The sequence below is a fragment of the Diuraphis noxia genome, unplaced genomic scaffold (assembly GCF_037042655.1).
Source record: "Diuraphis noxia isolate RWA-SAM2 unplaced genomic scaffold, SU_Dnox_SAM2 contig0001, whole genome shotgun sequence".
In the NCBI taxonomy this organism is placed as follows: Eukaryota; Metazoa; Arthropoda; class Insecta; order Hemiptera; family Aphididae; genus Diuraphis; species Diuraphis noxia.
This window is the reverse complement of record NW_028301711.1, coordinates 92407275-92423721: the sequence shown is the minus strand read 5'-3', so window position 1 is coordinate 92423721 and position 16447 is coordinate 92407275. Positions and strand designations below refer to the sequence as shown.

The 16447-nt window shown below is 26.9% G+C and overlaps 1 protein-coding gene across 2 annotated transcripts in view; it reads left to right on the top strand.

Moving 5' to 3' along the window:
• The window catches only part of LOC107167771 (tyrosine-protein kinase receptor-like), a 409135-nt gene that overhangs the window by 352737 nt on the left and 39951 nt on the right, over positions 1 to 16447 (top strand). For both annotated transcript variants that reach the window (XM_089216481.1, XM_089216480.1), the window contains exons 9-12: positions 696 to 790; positions 1935 to 1997; positions 3415 to 3462; positions 13588 to 13747. In XM_089216481.1, coding sequence (XP_089072607.1) covers positions 696 to 790; positions 1935 to 1997; positions 3415 to 3462; positions 13588 to 13747 — 366 coding nt within the window. The remainder of the gene's footprint in view (positions 1 to 695; positions 791 to 1934; positions 1998 to 3414; positions 3463 to 13587; positions 13748 to 16447) is intronic.

Sequence of the window (16447 nt, the reverse complement as noted above, 5' to 3'; positions counted from 1 at the left end):
TATTACCTTCATCATAAATGTAAATTTGTGTATTAAATTTAAAATGTATAAGTTAAATATCGGTTAATTTTAATATGGAGTACTATATTATAGTTTAGTGCATAATAGTTCGCGTTAAAATATTTATGAATAAGCCTATTCTAAAAATAATAAATATTATATGAAATAAATTATATAAACAAATTCATGTAAGCATAAAAAAAAAATTCAGTTAATACTACAATGTATATGCATGTTAAAATGTTTATGATTTTCGATTTTCCATAATAACCTGAATATCAACAACTTACTAATAACATGGATGTATTAAAATAATAACTTATTACGAAATAACTTTTAATTAATGCATTTTTTTAAATATTAAATTTAAAAAAATATATATTGATTAGAAAACAAACTATAATTGGTTCATCTCAATACTTTCACACTACATAATATCTTTGTGTATAGATTACTCAACGTCTGAAATTTTAAAATCGTAATTTAAAAATATGCCTTCTTTCAAAACAATGGTTATCTTGTTTTATAATATTTTCAATCTTTAAGATAATATAAAATTTAATGATTAATAAACACATAATTATGAATGTTACAAACAAGATGGCATTTAAATATTTTTACAAACACTTTAGGTACACAAAAGAGAAAAAAAAACATTATATGATTGCACAAATTAAGATCTTTGAATTTTTCAGCTATTATTTACAGTTTGAAGCTCGAAAACTACTATCAGTAAAAGGGGATGTGGCGATAGATGATATAGCTATGAGTCCAAAATGCTTTGGTTTAGGTAAGTGTGAACTATAATAAAATATTTAGTTTCTTAAAAAGTTTTTGAAATTACTGTGTGAGGTTTTTATGTTCAGCTTATTATTTTATTTGAAATATAAAATATTAGGCATACTGTGTTGTGTCATATTTGGCTATTGGCAACACTGCCTGATATCTTATAATCATTCCTTATATTCAGCTATCATGTTATTTGTAACGAACGATAGTTATTATTATGTTTGAATTTTTTATTATAACGTGTTATGTTGATTTATGATTTACTCTTATTATATCTTATATTATTAGCTATGCCAAGAAATAAGAAGAGACATTTACATTTACATCTTACATTATATTATATTATAATTGTAAATTAATAATTGAACAGAATTATTTGAGCTCAAAGTAAAATATCTCAAATCTCTAAGTTTACTGCTTTTTAAAACATAAATTACTATTATATTATAATATTTATCTGTGATTTGTTGCTCTTATTATTTATTGAATTTCTTAAATGTAGATTCTTTTGCTGGTACTTGGTAGTATATAATTATATAAATATATTATACTTTTATTTAACTCCCTTTAAGTATACATTTTATAACTTAAAAAAAATTAAACCAAATTTAAAATTCAATTTATGCCACTAAGAACACTTTAACTAATAAAAATACACTATGGGGAAGTAAAACTTCTTTCATTAGTATTGGGTCCGTTAAATAATAAGTGAGATGGGAAGGAGTGAAAAAATCAGTACGAAAAAAAAAAAATTTCAATAACACTACCAATACACTTTTGTAACCTCACTTTTTTCACAAAGAGGAGAGTAGAATTGAAAAAACATAGAAAACACACTAAGCAAATGACGCGCTATCACAATCGGACATAGGTATAACATTTAACCATTCAAGCGATTTCTGTCACAGTCATACACGCATTCATACACCGTTTCATTTTTTCGTGACGTTTCATTTTTTGTGACGAATTTTTTCTCCATCCACATCTCAAGAAAGAAATTTTACTTCAATTACTTACATGGGCAAAACAATTTGATGTATTCCATTTTTTTTCCAACAAATAGATGTTTAATTAAACTATATATATTTTGAAAATTACAATTGTTTGACATTTTGTAAGATTAAATTTGTTCATATCATTTTCAGATGTACCAGAAGACGTACTCAAGGGATACAAGTACGAAGCTGCTGGAACAATAAATAATACGGGTTCGTGACTAAATTTTTTAATATTTTAGAATGAATATAAGTTAAGAAAATTACCACAATATTATGTAATTACTTATTAGATTTAATGAATATCAAATATACCAATAATACAACTTAGTAAATTATAGAATTAATGTACTCGCAAATCTAAAAATATTTATTTAGTTATGTGAAAATACATAATAGAGATAAGTTATAATATATAGTAAAAATATATAAATATAATATATTCATTTATTGTACAAATATTAAATTAACTGCGACATAATTTTAGATAGGGCACTGTTCTCAAGTACATCATAATATTATTTTAGTTAAGGTTTTGAACGCATTATCCACAGTAATTAGTTTTTAAATGACTTATATTATGTTGTAACGTGGTCGGGGATGACCCGTTAAATATAAGATATTCAGGAAAGAAATTAGTTTTTTTGAATATATTTTCACCGTAGCTCGGGAACATGAATGGTATTAGCCATTAGGATCTTAATATTACAAATAAATAACGATTGGTCTAAATTATTATTACTACAAACAAATTTATTATTACTTAGGATTTATGAACAAAGTTACCAAAAATGTGGGATTGTACGGAGTTCAGGTGTGTGTGATGGTAATCGCGGAAAACTGTTTTTCTCTTACATATCTATATTGGCCGGAGCCTTACAGTAATAAAATATATAAGTGGCACCTAAACCAGAGAGGCTTAATATATTATAGTCAGGGCATAATGTGCCTATTGTGCATATTATGATGTTTATAAAATACAAGTGGCCACGTGGGTAATGATATAGCATATTACGTATTTTAAAAGATTATAATATGATTGTATTTTATTTTTATTCTGTATTTTCAAACTACTATAATTAAAATAGGGTAGTATTTATTTATTTTTTTCTAAATTTGTATTATCATTAGATAATAAAAAGAGTTTATGTAAAACACGATTCTGAATCTTGATTTAAAAAAAGGAAAAACCATTCATAATTCTCAAAAGTTTCGTACTATTAGTAGAAGCTTATTACTACTTATATTATTTCTACATGAATCGGACTTTAACTATGGCCGTAAAAATAGTCGGAAGTTAGTAATTAATGATTTTTTTTTCCAAAAATATTTACCGAGTATAATGGATACCGATAAAAAACTAGTATCAGGATACATACCATTAGTGAAAACATTTAGAGAACTACTAGGTTTGCTAAATAAATGGAAATCAAATGCGAGATAGCCACTATTATATTTATTATATGTCATGATTTATTTGAAATACCTACAATTATATTATAATTTTATAAACATTTAAATGAAAATAAAACAGTGAATATTCATGTTAAGAATAATATATTAATAGTACAACAATACAATTTGAATTGACAATAATATAATAATATCAAATGTATTTTTACTGTTTCAGCCACACTTGCGAAGATGCCCATCAATCCGGATTTCCGAAACAAAATCGGTACGTGAGATCATATCATTAGGTTTTCATTGTTATTAAATGATAAAATATTAACGAGTCTCAGGCATTGTCTATACTTCGTTTTCACACAATATAAAAACACAATTTAAACTTGTCTGTCGTACCTAAACCACATGTTCAATTATAACAATCACAAAAGAATATGTTGGTCTAATAAAATCGTGAATCACGAAAATATAATATATAGTATTATTCATTCTGATCATCTATCAAAATATGGTCTTGTCAACTATTTATATCTATTCAGCGACGCAAAATGTATTATTTTTATTACTATTATTATGATGCGTACTCTGCAGGCATCTCCAGCCTTTTGAAAATAATTGTTCTCTTTTGGGTTTTGTTTTTGAGGAAAATATTGGTGTGTTGAAAAACAACCCCCATCATAGGTTAGGGTATATGGTTTAGGATAAAAAAAATATAAAAACCACGATTCACCCATGATACTTGGGTAAAACAACGAAATAGTGTAAAATCACTAACATCTACATACCTATATAATACAATTTTTGATCTATATTTAGTATATTTCACCAAACACATCCATTTTTTTTCTTAATAATATCATACATTTTATTTCAATTCTATTTTTTTTTTTAAATTTAAATTTGTGTTTAAAACTTACTCCTATATATTATATACAAATAATTAAAGGATTTATAGGGTTATACCAATACAAACTCACACTTTTTTTCATAATGAGATATTTAATCAACATTTTTTTTTTTTGCTATAAACCGCTAATGAGATAATGTTTTCGATTATTTCGATTTATTATCTTATTCGAATTTTTAACAAGTCCTTATTTTCTGTGTTATTAAATGTGGATATTATAACAGTCAGTAAAATGGGAATGCATCAGATGTAGAGTGTAATTAATATTTTATTTCAGTCTATCATTAACCCCATTATTATATACTCACATAATTAATTATAAAATACAAAAAATCAAAACGTATAACTATAATTGTTTAAGCCTAGTACCAGTTAAATTTAGATCTATTTTCTTTGATATCATTTTTAATTACTGTTCTGGGTTTAAGGGTTTAAATTTGGCTACGTTTAAATTATCTAAATAATCATCTGCTTAAAAATTTATTGATTCTCGTAAAAAAAAAAATAGTTGGTATCACCGTAGGACAATTTTAATTAAATGGTGTAGAAAATCTAAGTATTTGAAAATAATATGGTCCATGAGCATACTTAAAAAATCCAAAAATCTGTATTCAAATAAATGTATTATTAAAGAACAAAATGGGACAGAACTTTTTTGGTGAATCATTCCGTATATGCCTTTAATATATTTATACAGCGGCAATTAAAATAATAGCAATAACAAAAAAAAAAAAATGGTATAGCTTTGTAAAAATGGTTTTTTTCATTTGTTCAAAATGAACACAATACAATGGTTTTATATTTATGTTTATATATGTTGTATACATAGAATTTTATAGATATATGAGCGTTATATTTTTATCATTGTAAATCTGGTAAGTTGAAAATGATGCTTTTTATTCTAGTCTATTGTTATCAAAGGTTTCGTATTATAATTATAAAAACTGTATTTTCGTTAAATCAACACTGCTTTATTGATACAAGTCTAAAATATTAACCATAAATAATAATTTAAGAATTTTCTATACTAGAATGTCATTCATGTGTTTGGCTTGGACACTATTCTTGATCTGCCCACAATCCAATGTAAAAAAGCGGGTAAGTCGTGGATGTCGCTCTGCTGTACAGTAGGTTACTGTTATGGATGGGATTAAATTTGAATGAAATGATAAGTATCATTGTATACGAAAAATGATTTTTAACGGATGTGATTTGTCAGTCTAGGATATATTATATTTAAATTATGTCATATATTCTATTTTGAAACAAATATTTTATTTTTCAATTAAGATGCATTTTGCATAAGGCATGGTTAATCAATTAGTGTAGTTATCATGTAGTTATCATAATTCATAATACCTTATATATACGAATACCTGGTTTGAGGATAAATCGTTATCATTACGCGATTTCATAAAAATTTAAAACTCAAACGCTCAAAACATTTTTCCTATAACGACGCTTCAAATTTTCTCTATAGCTATTTGAAGCAAAACAAATGGAAAACTTGGTGTTAAATTTTATAACCTTAGATATAAATACAAACAATATTATGAATTTTGAACTACAAAATAATTTGCGAATATTCATGGTTTTGCCGAATTTTTGTCAATATTTGAAATTCAAATGCTAATAAAAATTTAATTTGAATTTCCGGTGGATATTTTTTTTGTGATAAAGATTGACAAATTTGTAAGGAATCTTGTATTACATTTTCAAATCTTAGGTATAAAAAGAAAAACTTTTATGAATTTCGATCTAAGATAATTTGAACATTGCCGTAATTTTTATGTATTTAGTCAAAATTTGAACTGTAAATGCTTATAAAAAAAATGTGTGACTATATATTTATTTTATTTTTCAAATGCTATTGTAAAAATATGTTAAAAGCCTTGTATTAAATTTTCATGATTTTCTACCTAAAAAATAAATTTTTATCGATTTTAATTAAAAAAAAACTAATAATGATTGAAAATTGCATATACCTATGAATAGTTCAATTTGAGTCAAATTTTTTTAAAAATTTCATGGTGGATAGAACATAGGTACTTATATAAACATTCGTTGAAAATTTCATGTATCAATGGTCCATCGTTTTAAAGTTACATAAAAAATCAAAATTGATTTTGTCGAAAACTGATGTACGTAAAATTTCCTGTTTTTCCATTAATTTTTAGTTTGTTTATCCCGATTATTCAGAAAAATATTAAGTATTTTTTACTTTTGATATCCCAAAGTATCAACTAGATTCACTTTCTGATTTAACAAGGTACTAAAATTAAAAGTCAAAGCAATTTTACAGCCCAAAAACGTAATGACAAAAAACTTTTATGAATTTCTATCTAAGATAATTTGAAAATTGCCGTAATTTTTACGTATTAAGTAAATATTTGAACTTCAAATGCTTATAAAAAAAAATTGTGCATATGTATTCTTATAATTTTTTAATTACTATAAGGATAACTTATGAGGAACTTTGTATTAAATTTTCAAGTATTTTGATTGGGCCAAAAAAATTTTGTCGACACTTCAAAAAAAATTTTTCAGACAAATTGAAAATTTCAGTCGTCTATAAATAAAAAAAAGTCAAAATATTTTGAAAATTAAATCATGTAAAGAAAATGCCAATCTAAATAACTGATAAAATTTTCAAGTGTCTACGACTTATACTTTTTAAATAATAACAAATTTTTAAAATTGTTTCAGGATAAATCGTTATCGTTACGCTATTTCGTAAAAATTTAAAATTCAAACGCATTTAAAATTTTTCCTACAATGAAGTTTCAAGTTTTCACTATACCTACTCGAAGGAAAATTTATGGAAAACTTAGTGTTGTAATTTTAGTCCTTAGTTATAAACACAAAAAATTTTATGATTTTTCAACTTCAAAATTACCTGCAAATTTTTGCGTTTTCGACAGATTTCGTAAACATTTTAACTATAAACGCTTATAAAAAAAAATTATGACTAACGATTTTTAATTAGTTTTAGCTACAATAAGAACAATTCATAAGGAACCTTGTATTAAATTTTCAAGTTTTTTGATAGGGCCAAAAAAATATTATCGACACTTAAAATTTCAGTGGTCTATAAATAACTCATAAAAAGTCAAAACATTTTTAAAATTAAACTGTATATAGATAACACTAACATAAACATTTGGTGAAAATTTCAAGTATTTACAGTGATTAGTTTTTCAATTAAAACCATATGAAAAATCGATTTGGTCGAAAGCTGGTTTTGCGTAAAAATTCGCGTTTTTCTGTCATTTTGTTTTTGTTTTTCTCGATTTTTTTGAAAACTGTTGGAAAATGTTTACTTTTGACTTCTATAATGCACCAAGGATATTCAATTTTACATCGGAAACCACCCCCAAAGTTTGAAATCGAAGCATTATTTCGACTAGTTTGCTACACACAAAAAAAAAACACACATCATTGTAAAATCAATACATTCATCACTTCGTTCAGAATCTAAAAATAGTTTGTTAAAGTGGTAATAACCATTTATTTGGAATATTATTTTTGGTTCAGCTCAGCTGACTTTAGTAATATTTATTATGGGACATTTAAAATGTTGAGATCCTCATAAGAAATTTTGATTTGTATAGATAATATGTATGACAATATTATTTATTCGTAGAGATATAATATTAAATATTAATATTGTTTACAAATCAGATGAAGAAAAAAGAAAAAACCATACCTCATTAGGTTCCATAAAATGTTTGGAACATTCGTTTTGAATCAGATGCATGGTCATCATAAAAAACTTATACTATGCAGCACGGAGCCATAGAAAAGAGAGAGAAATTGAAAATTTTCATTATCTACGTATTTATAGTATATTGGCGAAAAAAAACAATCCCGAAATTATGTATCGATTTATGGAATCGAACTTTAAAATTATTAAAGTATGGTAGTACTTTTATTATAATATTGTACATACAGTCAAAAATTAATAAAATTATATAACAAGAGATTCACAAGTACATATCACTCAGGTAGGTAGTGACGTAGTGTAATGAATTAACAGACCTTTAATTACTGGAATACGATTATGTGTCTCTAAATCAATTATTCAATTATAAATTAACGTAATATCTTCTCCAATCTTTTTAGCGAACTCCCCGTTGAAATTGTGATTAGCGTTTGAAGTGTAGGATGAGGTGATCGGTTTATAATTTAGAATAAAAAGATCTCTTTCTGGTTCAGTTGCAAACGAGTTATGTCCCGAATACTGAATTGTGTCTCAAGGTTTTTTTCAGCGTTTATGAATTGTGTCCCTCGGTTTTTTTGGGGGTCACACACAACTTTGGTCTAACTAAAATGAATACAAATTAAAAATAACATCACAAAATTAATCTGTTAAAATATTTTAAAATATTAACAGTATAAATGTTATATATTATATTTCACATGAAAATTTTTAATCCAATCTAACAATAATTTGTTTCGTTTAATGAATATAAATAAAAAGTAAAAATAACTAAATTACCTAATAGTTTTAACAAAATTACATACAAAGAAAAAAATTAAATGATACTGTTTTTATAAATTCAAATCGTGAAATTTGTCCATTGTAATTTTTGACTAATAAATAAATGTTTTTAACGTGTTATCTTTGATAATTATTCAGAACTTCTAATTTTAATGTTAACATCAGATTGCAAATTCTTTATCATCTTAGTAAATTTAAATTTATTGGGATGTCTTGAATAAAACAGAATTATACTTTGAATGAAATGCTTCAGAATGGTTAGTAAGTTGTTTTAGCATTGAATTTCATGGTTCTTACAATACACGATGAGGAAATGAAGCATAATTTATGACATAGTTGTTATCCATTAAGTAAGTTGTGAATTTTAGAACATCGGAGTTATTTGAAACACTTCAAGACATTAGATCAAACATAAATTCATTTTCTACTTCATTTGGGTTGAGAAAATATAAAACAAAAACGTACTTTAAAAATTTTTTTCAGAGGATTGATCCTTATATTCAATAGATAAACCGAGTTCTTAAATTTTTCGCCTCTAGCTCTGACTGCGATATGGAAGCGACAACCTTTAATTTATATTTTTGGCCACACATCAGTAATAGCACAGAGTATTGCTATTTCAAATTCCACAAGAATACGCTGTACATTTTAATGTTACGTTTTAGTCAAAAAAATATTTTTTTATATGCTTAAAAACTACGTAATATGATTCTTGTCTTTTATTGGCAATCATATAAATCATAATTTTATATATTGTTCATTTTTAATAGTATGTATTTTGAACATTTGGTAAAAAAATGTTGGGGCACTCTTAAAATATGTGCCGTCAGAGAACCACATTTTATGATTTAGTCAGTAATTCTAAATTCGTAGAACTAGAAAATTCAATAATATTATTTTTACGATCGTTAATAAAATAAATATACTATTTTATTTTCGGTTCGATATAATTTGTAAATTTTCAATTATATCATGTACATCTAAAATGGATTTTGGTAGGTTTGGTAAAATATGATTTTAAACTTCGTACATATTGTCACGAATATGAGAAATTCCATAGGAAGTTAGTGTTTCTAGGTCATCCTTTCGTAACTCATTGTGAATTAATTTGCATGATCTCTCACACACATCAACTGTAGGTATTCTTTTTAAAACATTACTCATTTTTCGTCTATTCAGAACAGATGTTTCAAGTTTTTCATGATTATGATTAATTGCTTAATTATTTCATTAACGTTATTCATTTTTATAAAAGACTTACATGACGTTTTAGTACATCTCCACCTTTAAAAATCGGACTTTAACAATGTATGAAACAAAACTTGTAACCATCAATTACCAAAAGCATTTTGTTCTTCTCACTTGTCATTTGCTCTATAGTGGACAGTTGATGTTTAACTGACTAGTAAATTGATCGCTTGATATTTTGTTACTATTATTATATTTCGTTGAAAATTCAAACGTGATATTGGAATATCCGAGTATGGTTATATATATATATATATATAATGTATAGTTCGTTATCCTAATATAGTATATAATCAATAATCAAGATAAGCACACATGTACAATGACAATCGGCGTAGTCATGCATATCTAATCTCCACTCGATAGTAATAATGGACAGAATCGTATGTTATTCAGTAAATATCTTATAAAATATATGTTGGTGTATTTTATACAACATTGAAATGGAAAAATTTCTCGATCTGAATTTAAAAAAACTTTTTTTATTTAAATTAACAAAATAACATTTTTTATTCTTGTGTAAAATATCGATTTAAATTTATCTGCACACAAATTGTGTAAAACTTCATAAAACAGTTAGGACACAATTCATGTATCCGACTTTTATCATTTGTACACAACTCCTGAACGAGAAATTTGGTCGGGACACAACTCGTAAACTGCGCTAGTTCACTGTTATTAATTTTATAAGCAAACAACAATATACATTAATTTTAATTTATCAAGCTAAACATAGACTTTTAGCATTACATCTTTCTGCATAAACGATCCGTGTAGTCTTTTAAACTCGCCTTTGAATGTCTTTACAAAAAGACAGTAATTACACGTATGACAGCATAACTGAAAACTCAGCTCCTTATATCTAATATTTGTGTGTGTGTATGTGAAATATCTTATCGTTATATTTTGTTCTATTCAATATTTGTAACTTAATCTTATCCTTAGATCACCGGTTCTCAAACTGTGGTATGCGTACCACACGTACGTGAAAGACTCTATGGTGGTACGCGAAAGGCCGCATGGTGATAGGACGGAAAATTAAAATCAAATATTAGATTCCTAGCGTAGCGATATAAGATATAAGATTATCTAAGGCTTAGATAATCTTATAAATTATTATAGTTATTTTAGTACAGGTAAATTTTAAATTTAAAAAAGATACAACCTAAGGGCAGTGGGACTGGGCAACGAGAGCACAGGTTGACGAAGTTCGTACAGGAGGATTCACGAGTTCTCAAGTTGGTTCCCCAACTCGATCAATTATCAAGTGTTAAATTTTTTTTAAGAAATTAATGCATGAGTCCGGGAATCGCAGTTAAAAGATAGCTGGACGTATAAGAACGAGTGATTACATGCATCAGTTAAAACAAAATATAAGATAATAAGAAAAATATATTTCAAGTCACAATATTTTAAGTAGGTGATAAAAATATAACATGATAAATTCGGACTCTGATAAATTAAGTTGCTATTGTATAATATTTCACTGTGATACGATAATAATAATATTACGACTGAATTAGTTGCGGCAGGATGCATCTCTCGAGTGTAATAAAATAATAAAGTACAAAATACATAACGAATTTTACATGCAAATGTTGTTGTTTAACGGTATACTTGCACTTCTGTTAAATATCATGTTTATTTATGGTATTATAAGGGGAACGCCGTTTCCGATACGCGGGGATGAACAATTATTATTCTGTTATGGGTTACCAGAACGAGTTTCATTGGTATAATCCAGAGATTATTAAGAGGTGGCGATATAACATATTATTATATTAGTGAACACACTAACATAGACTCATAAGCTGACAGACACAAACACACATCCCGCTTGATATATTATACAGATTGAAAACATGCAGTCAGTCAAAATAACAAATAACAACGGCGTTGGAAAATTCTCATGGATGTTTACTGGAAATGTATGCATAAAGAAACGTAATTCATTGTATTAAATAATTTATAATGATTATTAATAAATTCGCGTTGTATCAATAGATAATAATGTCTGGGATTTTAGAGTTTTGACCTTTGGTCTCGTGGTGGCAGCGGTGGAAGTGACAAACCGTTTTAATATTACGATACCTATTTATATTATATCATTCCGTGAGCGGTCGGTGGAAATGTTAAATAGCGACCTCCCTTTTTTTTCCTATTTCGTAATTGAATTTCATTGAATTTCAAATGAAAATAAATTCAAACTTTGTATGTGTTTCTGGAACTGAGAAACGCACCTACCCAATTTACTAAAAAATAAATACGTCACTTACGTTTTTCGAAAGAGTATATTATTTTTATTATTACTTTTGTTTTTGATATTGTTATTTATACTATTATTATTATTATTATTTTTTTTTTAACAAACAACTTTGATATTTATAAATCATACATTTTTTTATTTATTTAAATATAGAATCGCATGACTTTGAAATTTGAAATTCTTTTAGAAAAAAAATTTTAAATAATAATATTAAGATGTAATTGAAAAACAAAATTTTCAAAAAAAAAATATGGTTTTATAATGTTTTATGTCTAAATTTTGTATGGCAACCTTTTTAAAGATTACGTGACAAATATAATTTCATTATATTAAGGAGCAGAATATTTTTTTGAACCTACAATACAACAATATATTCTAAAAGTTTCAAGTACCCACGAGTAGTAATTTTAAATCACAACAAAATAACTAAAATCGTTATTGTTGCATCAAATATTTAATTTCGTCGATGTTTTAGCTTAAAATGTCTATACAAGATAGCTGTGTATATTTATTGTTTAGATTTTTTTGTATATCTATGATAAAGGTAATATTTTAACATAAATATTGATGTTTTTGAGCTGAATACACAGTTTTTCTGTAATATTTTTATGATTTTATTTCATTTTCAGACAAGGTTTGATTTATGGAAAAAAACAAATATGTTTGTTCTAATTTAGTTTCTGAATATGTGAATATCCAAGAATATTTAAAAAATAATGTATAATTTATAGTTAGGCTCATTATTAAATATTAAAAAACAAATTTTATACAACCCAAGTATCAAAAATATATGGACGATCTAGTAATTTCGAAAATAAGCGTCAATTTCTTATTCTAAAATGTTTAATAAGAGTTCTGATGAGGTTTATTTTTAAATAGATTCATTGAGTTTCAGCTCCAGAACAGGGTCTTTGTGTGACGATCACAACCCTTCACAATCATACCATATTATATGGACTGGTGTCTTTGTGATTTTGTTTTAGATTTTGATAATCACGTTTTTGCAGTTCCGAGTAAAATGTTATTATTTATTTCATCTGTGATTTTTTTTTTCAAATTATTCACCCAACCTCGACAGTAAATAAATACTAACTTCAACAGTATTAAGGTGTGTTTTACTTTAATATAATATATAGTTCTGAAACTATCTTTAACACATTTTCAACTGTAGTAGATATATAATGTCCTATTACAATATTGAATATTTGTTCTAAATTTTTCGTTTATTCGTTGTAATATAATTATTTCCATCATCTATTTTTTTATTATCTTTAAACTAAAACTGAACATTTTAAAGCTCGAGACTCAGGGGTACCTAGGTACATATTACATAGTACTTACATCAGTGAAGTTCAAGTACTACTATTATGTATGGAATATATTTTTCATATTAAATGTATTTAATATATGTATATATTTTAATTGATACAATACAAAAATGTATAATAATATAAATACCAATTTTTATTTCCAGTTTATAAATTTACAACTTGTGGATCAAAAGGTAGACTGGGCCCTAGTAATCGATCGTGCGAAGCTGCATACACAAATACTACTGTTTCTGTGATAGTGGTTAATGACACATATATGGATGGAGTACAGATTTGGCATGTACCTGAGACGGGAGTATATACGTAAGTAAAAAGTATTCAAAGAAATCTAACAATGATTTCAACAAAAATGATCGATATTATAAATGTATATAAAATGGCTTTATTTGTAAATACCAAATTTCTTTTTTCAATGAATAGTTTTATGACTATTACATCAATTCATTTTCAAACAATTTTTTTTTTTAATTACATAAATGAATGAAAATACAATTGCCATAAATCGTTGCCATGCAGATGTCCAGTTTCAGTCAATCATTAATTATTATTACCTGAAATACAAAAAACATACCTACATAGATACATAGGTATATTATGCATGTATACATACATACAATTATCAGATATAAAATTGATGTTCATAAATTAATTCAAATATTTTGCTTCTAGCAGTAAAGCAAGTGTATTGCCTAATTTGCCATATAGCTATGCTATTTTAATGTTTCTGATAGAGGTTGCATATAATTACACCTATAAACAAGTAATATAAACATTACAATAATTTAACATTCAATCATAGTCTTATAAATGTAGGTGATGCTGACTTCTTTTTTTTCAAATGAAAACCTGATTTTTTACTACTATTTTTATTATTATTATCGTATGGTAGGTATAATATGCAAGCATTACAAACTAGATACAGAAATATATAAATAATTCACACAACAATAAGACAATATTATTAAACTTTAAAATTAATGTTATGGCTAATTTTTTTATGTTGACAATTAGTTAAGTAGTCTAAAGTTGGATGTCAAGTATCCTTATCCAATTGATCGCGTTGTCGCCTGCTTTGTGGAGTTCTTTCACGTTAAATGCGTGGAGTGGGCAGTCACTTATTATATGGGAGATGGACTGAAGTGGGTGGCCACAGTTATAGTTTGGGTTATCTCTCATTTTCCATTTATGTAGCATCTCTCCAGAGCGACCATGTCCTGTACGAAGGCAATTAAGTGTTACCCACTCATCACAGGTTAACTATTTTTCAGGAACTAGCATATCCAGGTTTTTATTAGGCTATAGTTATCTACAGCAAAATTCTGCCATTATAGTTTCCAATCATCCAAACCATTATACTGGTTATCAATGAGTTGTAGTTAGATAAGCAGGTTTTCTAGATTTTAGTCTAAGATTCTGTTTTGACGTGTCTTGATGTTATGGGAGGGATTTATTTGATAAATATTTTAACAATTCACTGCATGCAGCTTTTTTACGCCGGATATGTGGCGGAAGAATGTTGCAGAGGACTGGAAGCCATTCTGTTGGGGTCGATTTCACAGTACCAGAGATAATACGTATGGAATGATTGAATTGAACCTCGACCTTGCTACAGTGCGAATTATTTAACCATACTGGGAAAGCATATTCTGCGGCAGTATAGACTAGCGCCAAGGCCGACGTTCTCAGAGTGGGCATTGCTGCCACCCAGGATGAGCCAGCTAGCTTCTGAATAATGTTGTTTCGAGTTTTAAATTTAGCAGCAGTATTTTCGATATGATGTTTATAAGTTAACTGTCTATCAAGCGTCACATCTAGATATTTTGGGGTCGGATCGTAATCAAGCTTTTTCCTCCAAATTTAATTTGGGGCTTGTATTTTGACAATCGATTGTTTAAGTGGAATGTAGTCACTATAGTTTTATCTGTGTTAGGTATAAGCTCCATTTATGTAGATAATTTGATATTAGTTTTAGATCATTTGTTAGTATTTCCTCGGTAACTTCAAACTTATTGTGTTGTGTAGCCAGTGTGATATCATTATCATAGATGAACTTACAGGAAAATGTAGCTGGCAGATCAAATGTGTAGAGGCAGTGGCGTAGCTAGCGGGTGGGCCTGGTAGGCACAGGCCTAACCACTTTTTTCCAAAAAAATAAATGTCATCCTATTAAATATGTAGTGTAGGTATATAACTATAATATGTATTTAAAATAATAGAATTAATATATTGTAAATACGGTTTTAATTAACAAAATTAAATATTGATGGTTTTGAGTGTTGTGGTTTAATAACCGATCAAATCCTGTTAATCGGCATCCGTCGAAATTAAATATAGTGCATCAAAGCCAGTGTATAATATAATATTAATAATATTATATTATAGCCCGACAGCCCGTATTTCCCGTTACCTACAATATGATAGATATTAATCTTATCCATTAAATTGACGATTATTTCCAAAAATAACGAGATGGTAATAATATAAGTTGTAGTCGGATAGATACGCTTGCGATAGTCGATTATTTTAATACTAATCGCACTGTGTCACTCCGAACGCCTTTAGTACAACGCAGTGATTATATTTTCGCTTTTATTTTTTCATTATCTGTTGCGTTGCTCGTTTTCGAAAAATGGAACGTTTTTTAATCACATCAGGTAATTTAAAATCAACTGCTGTTTCAACTGTTTTGGAACCTAATGACCCTGGATCAAGTGCGCATGCGCCAATATCAGATACAAATAAACAGTTGAATTTAAACATTTTTGATATAAGTGTAACTTGTGAGGATACCGCTGTACAACCTGTTATCAGTTTTTCTCGTACTTTTATATATGGGAAGCAACGTAGCTTTCAAAGCAGTTGGTATACAATAAGTACCCATGGTTGGAATACTCAATTAAGATGAATGCCGTATTTTGTTATTATTGTCACCATTTTCCTTTTCATTCGCAAGAAGATGTTCTAATTACTGGTGGCTATTCCGATTGGAAAAATATAAGTAAC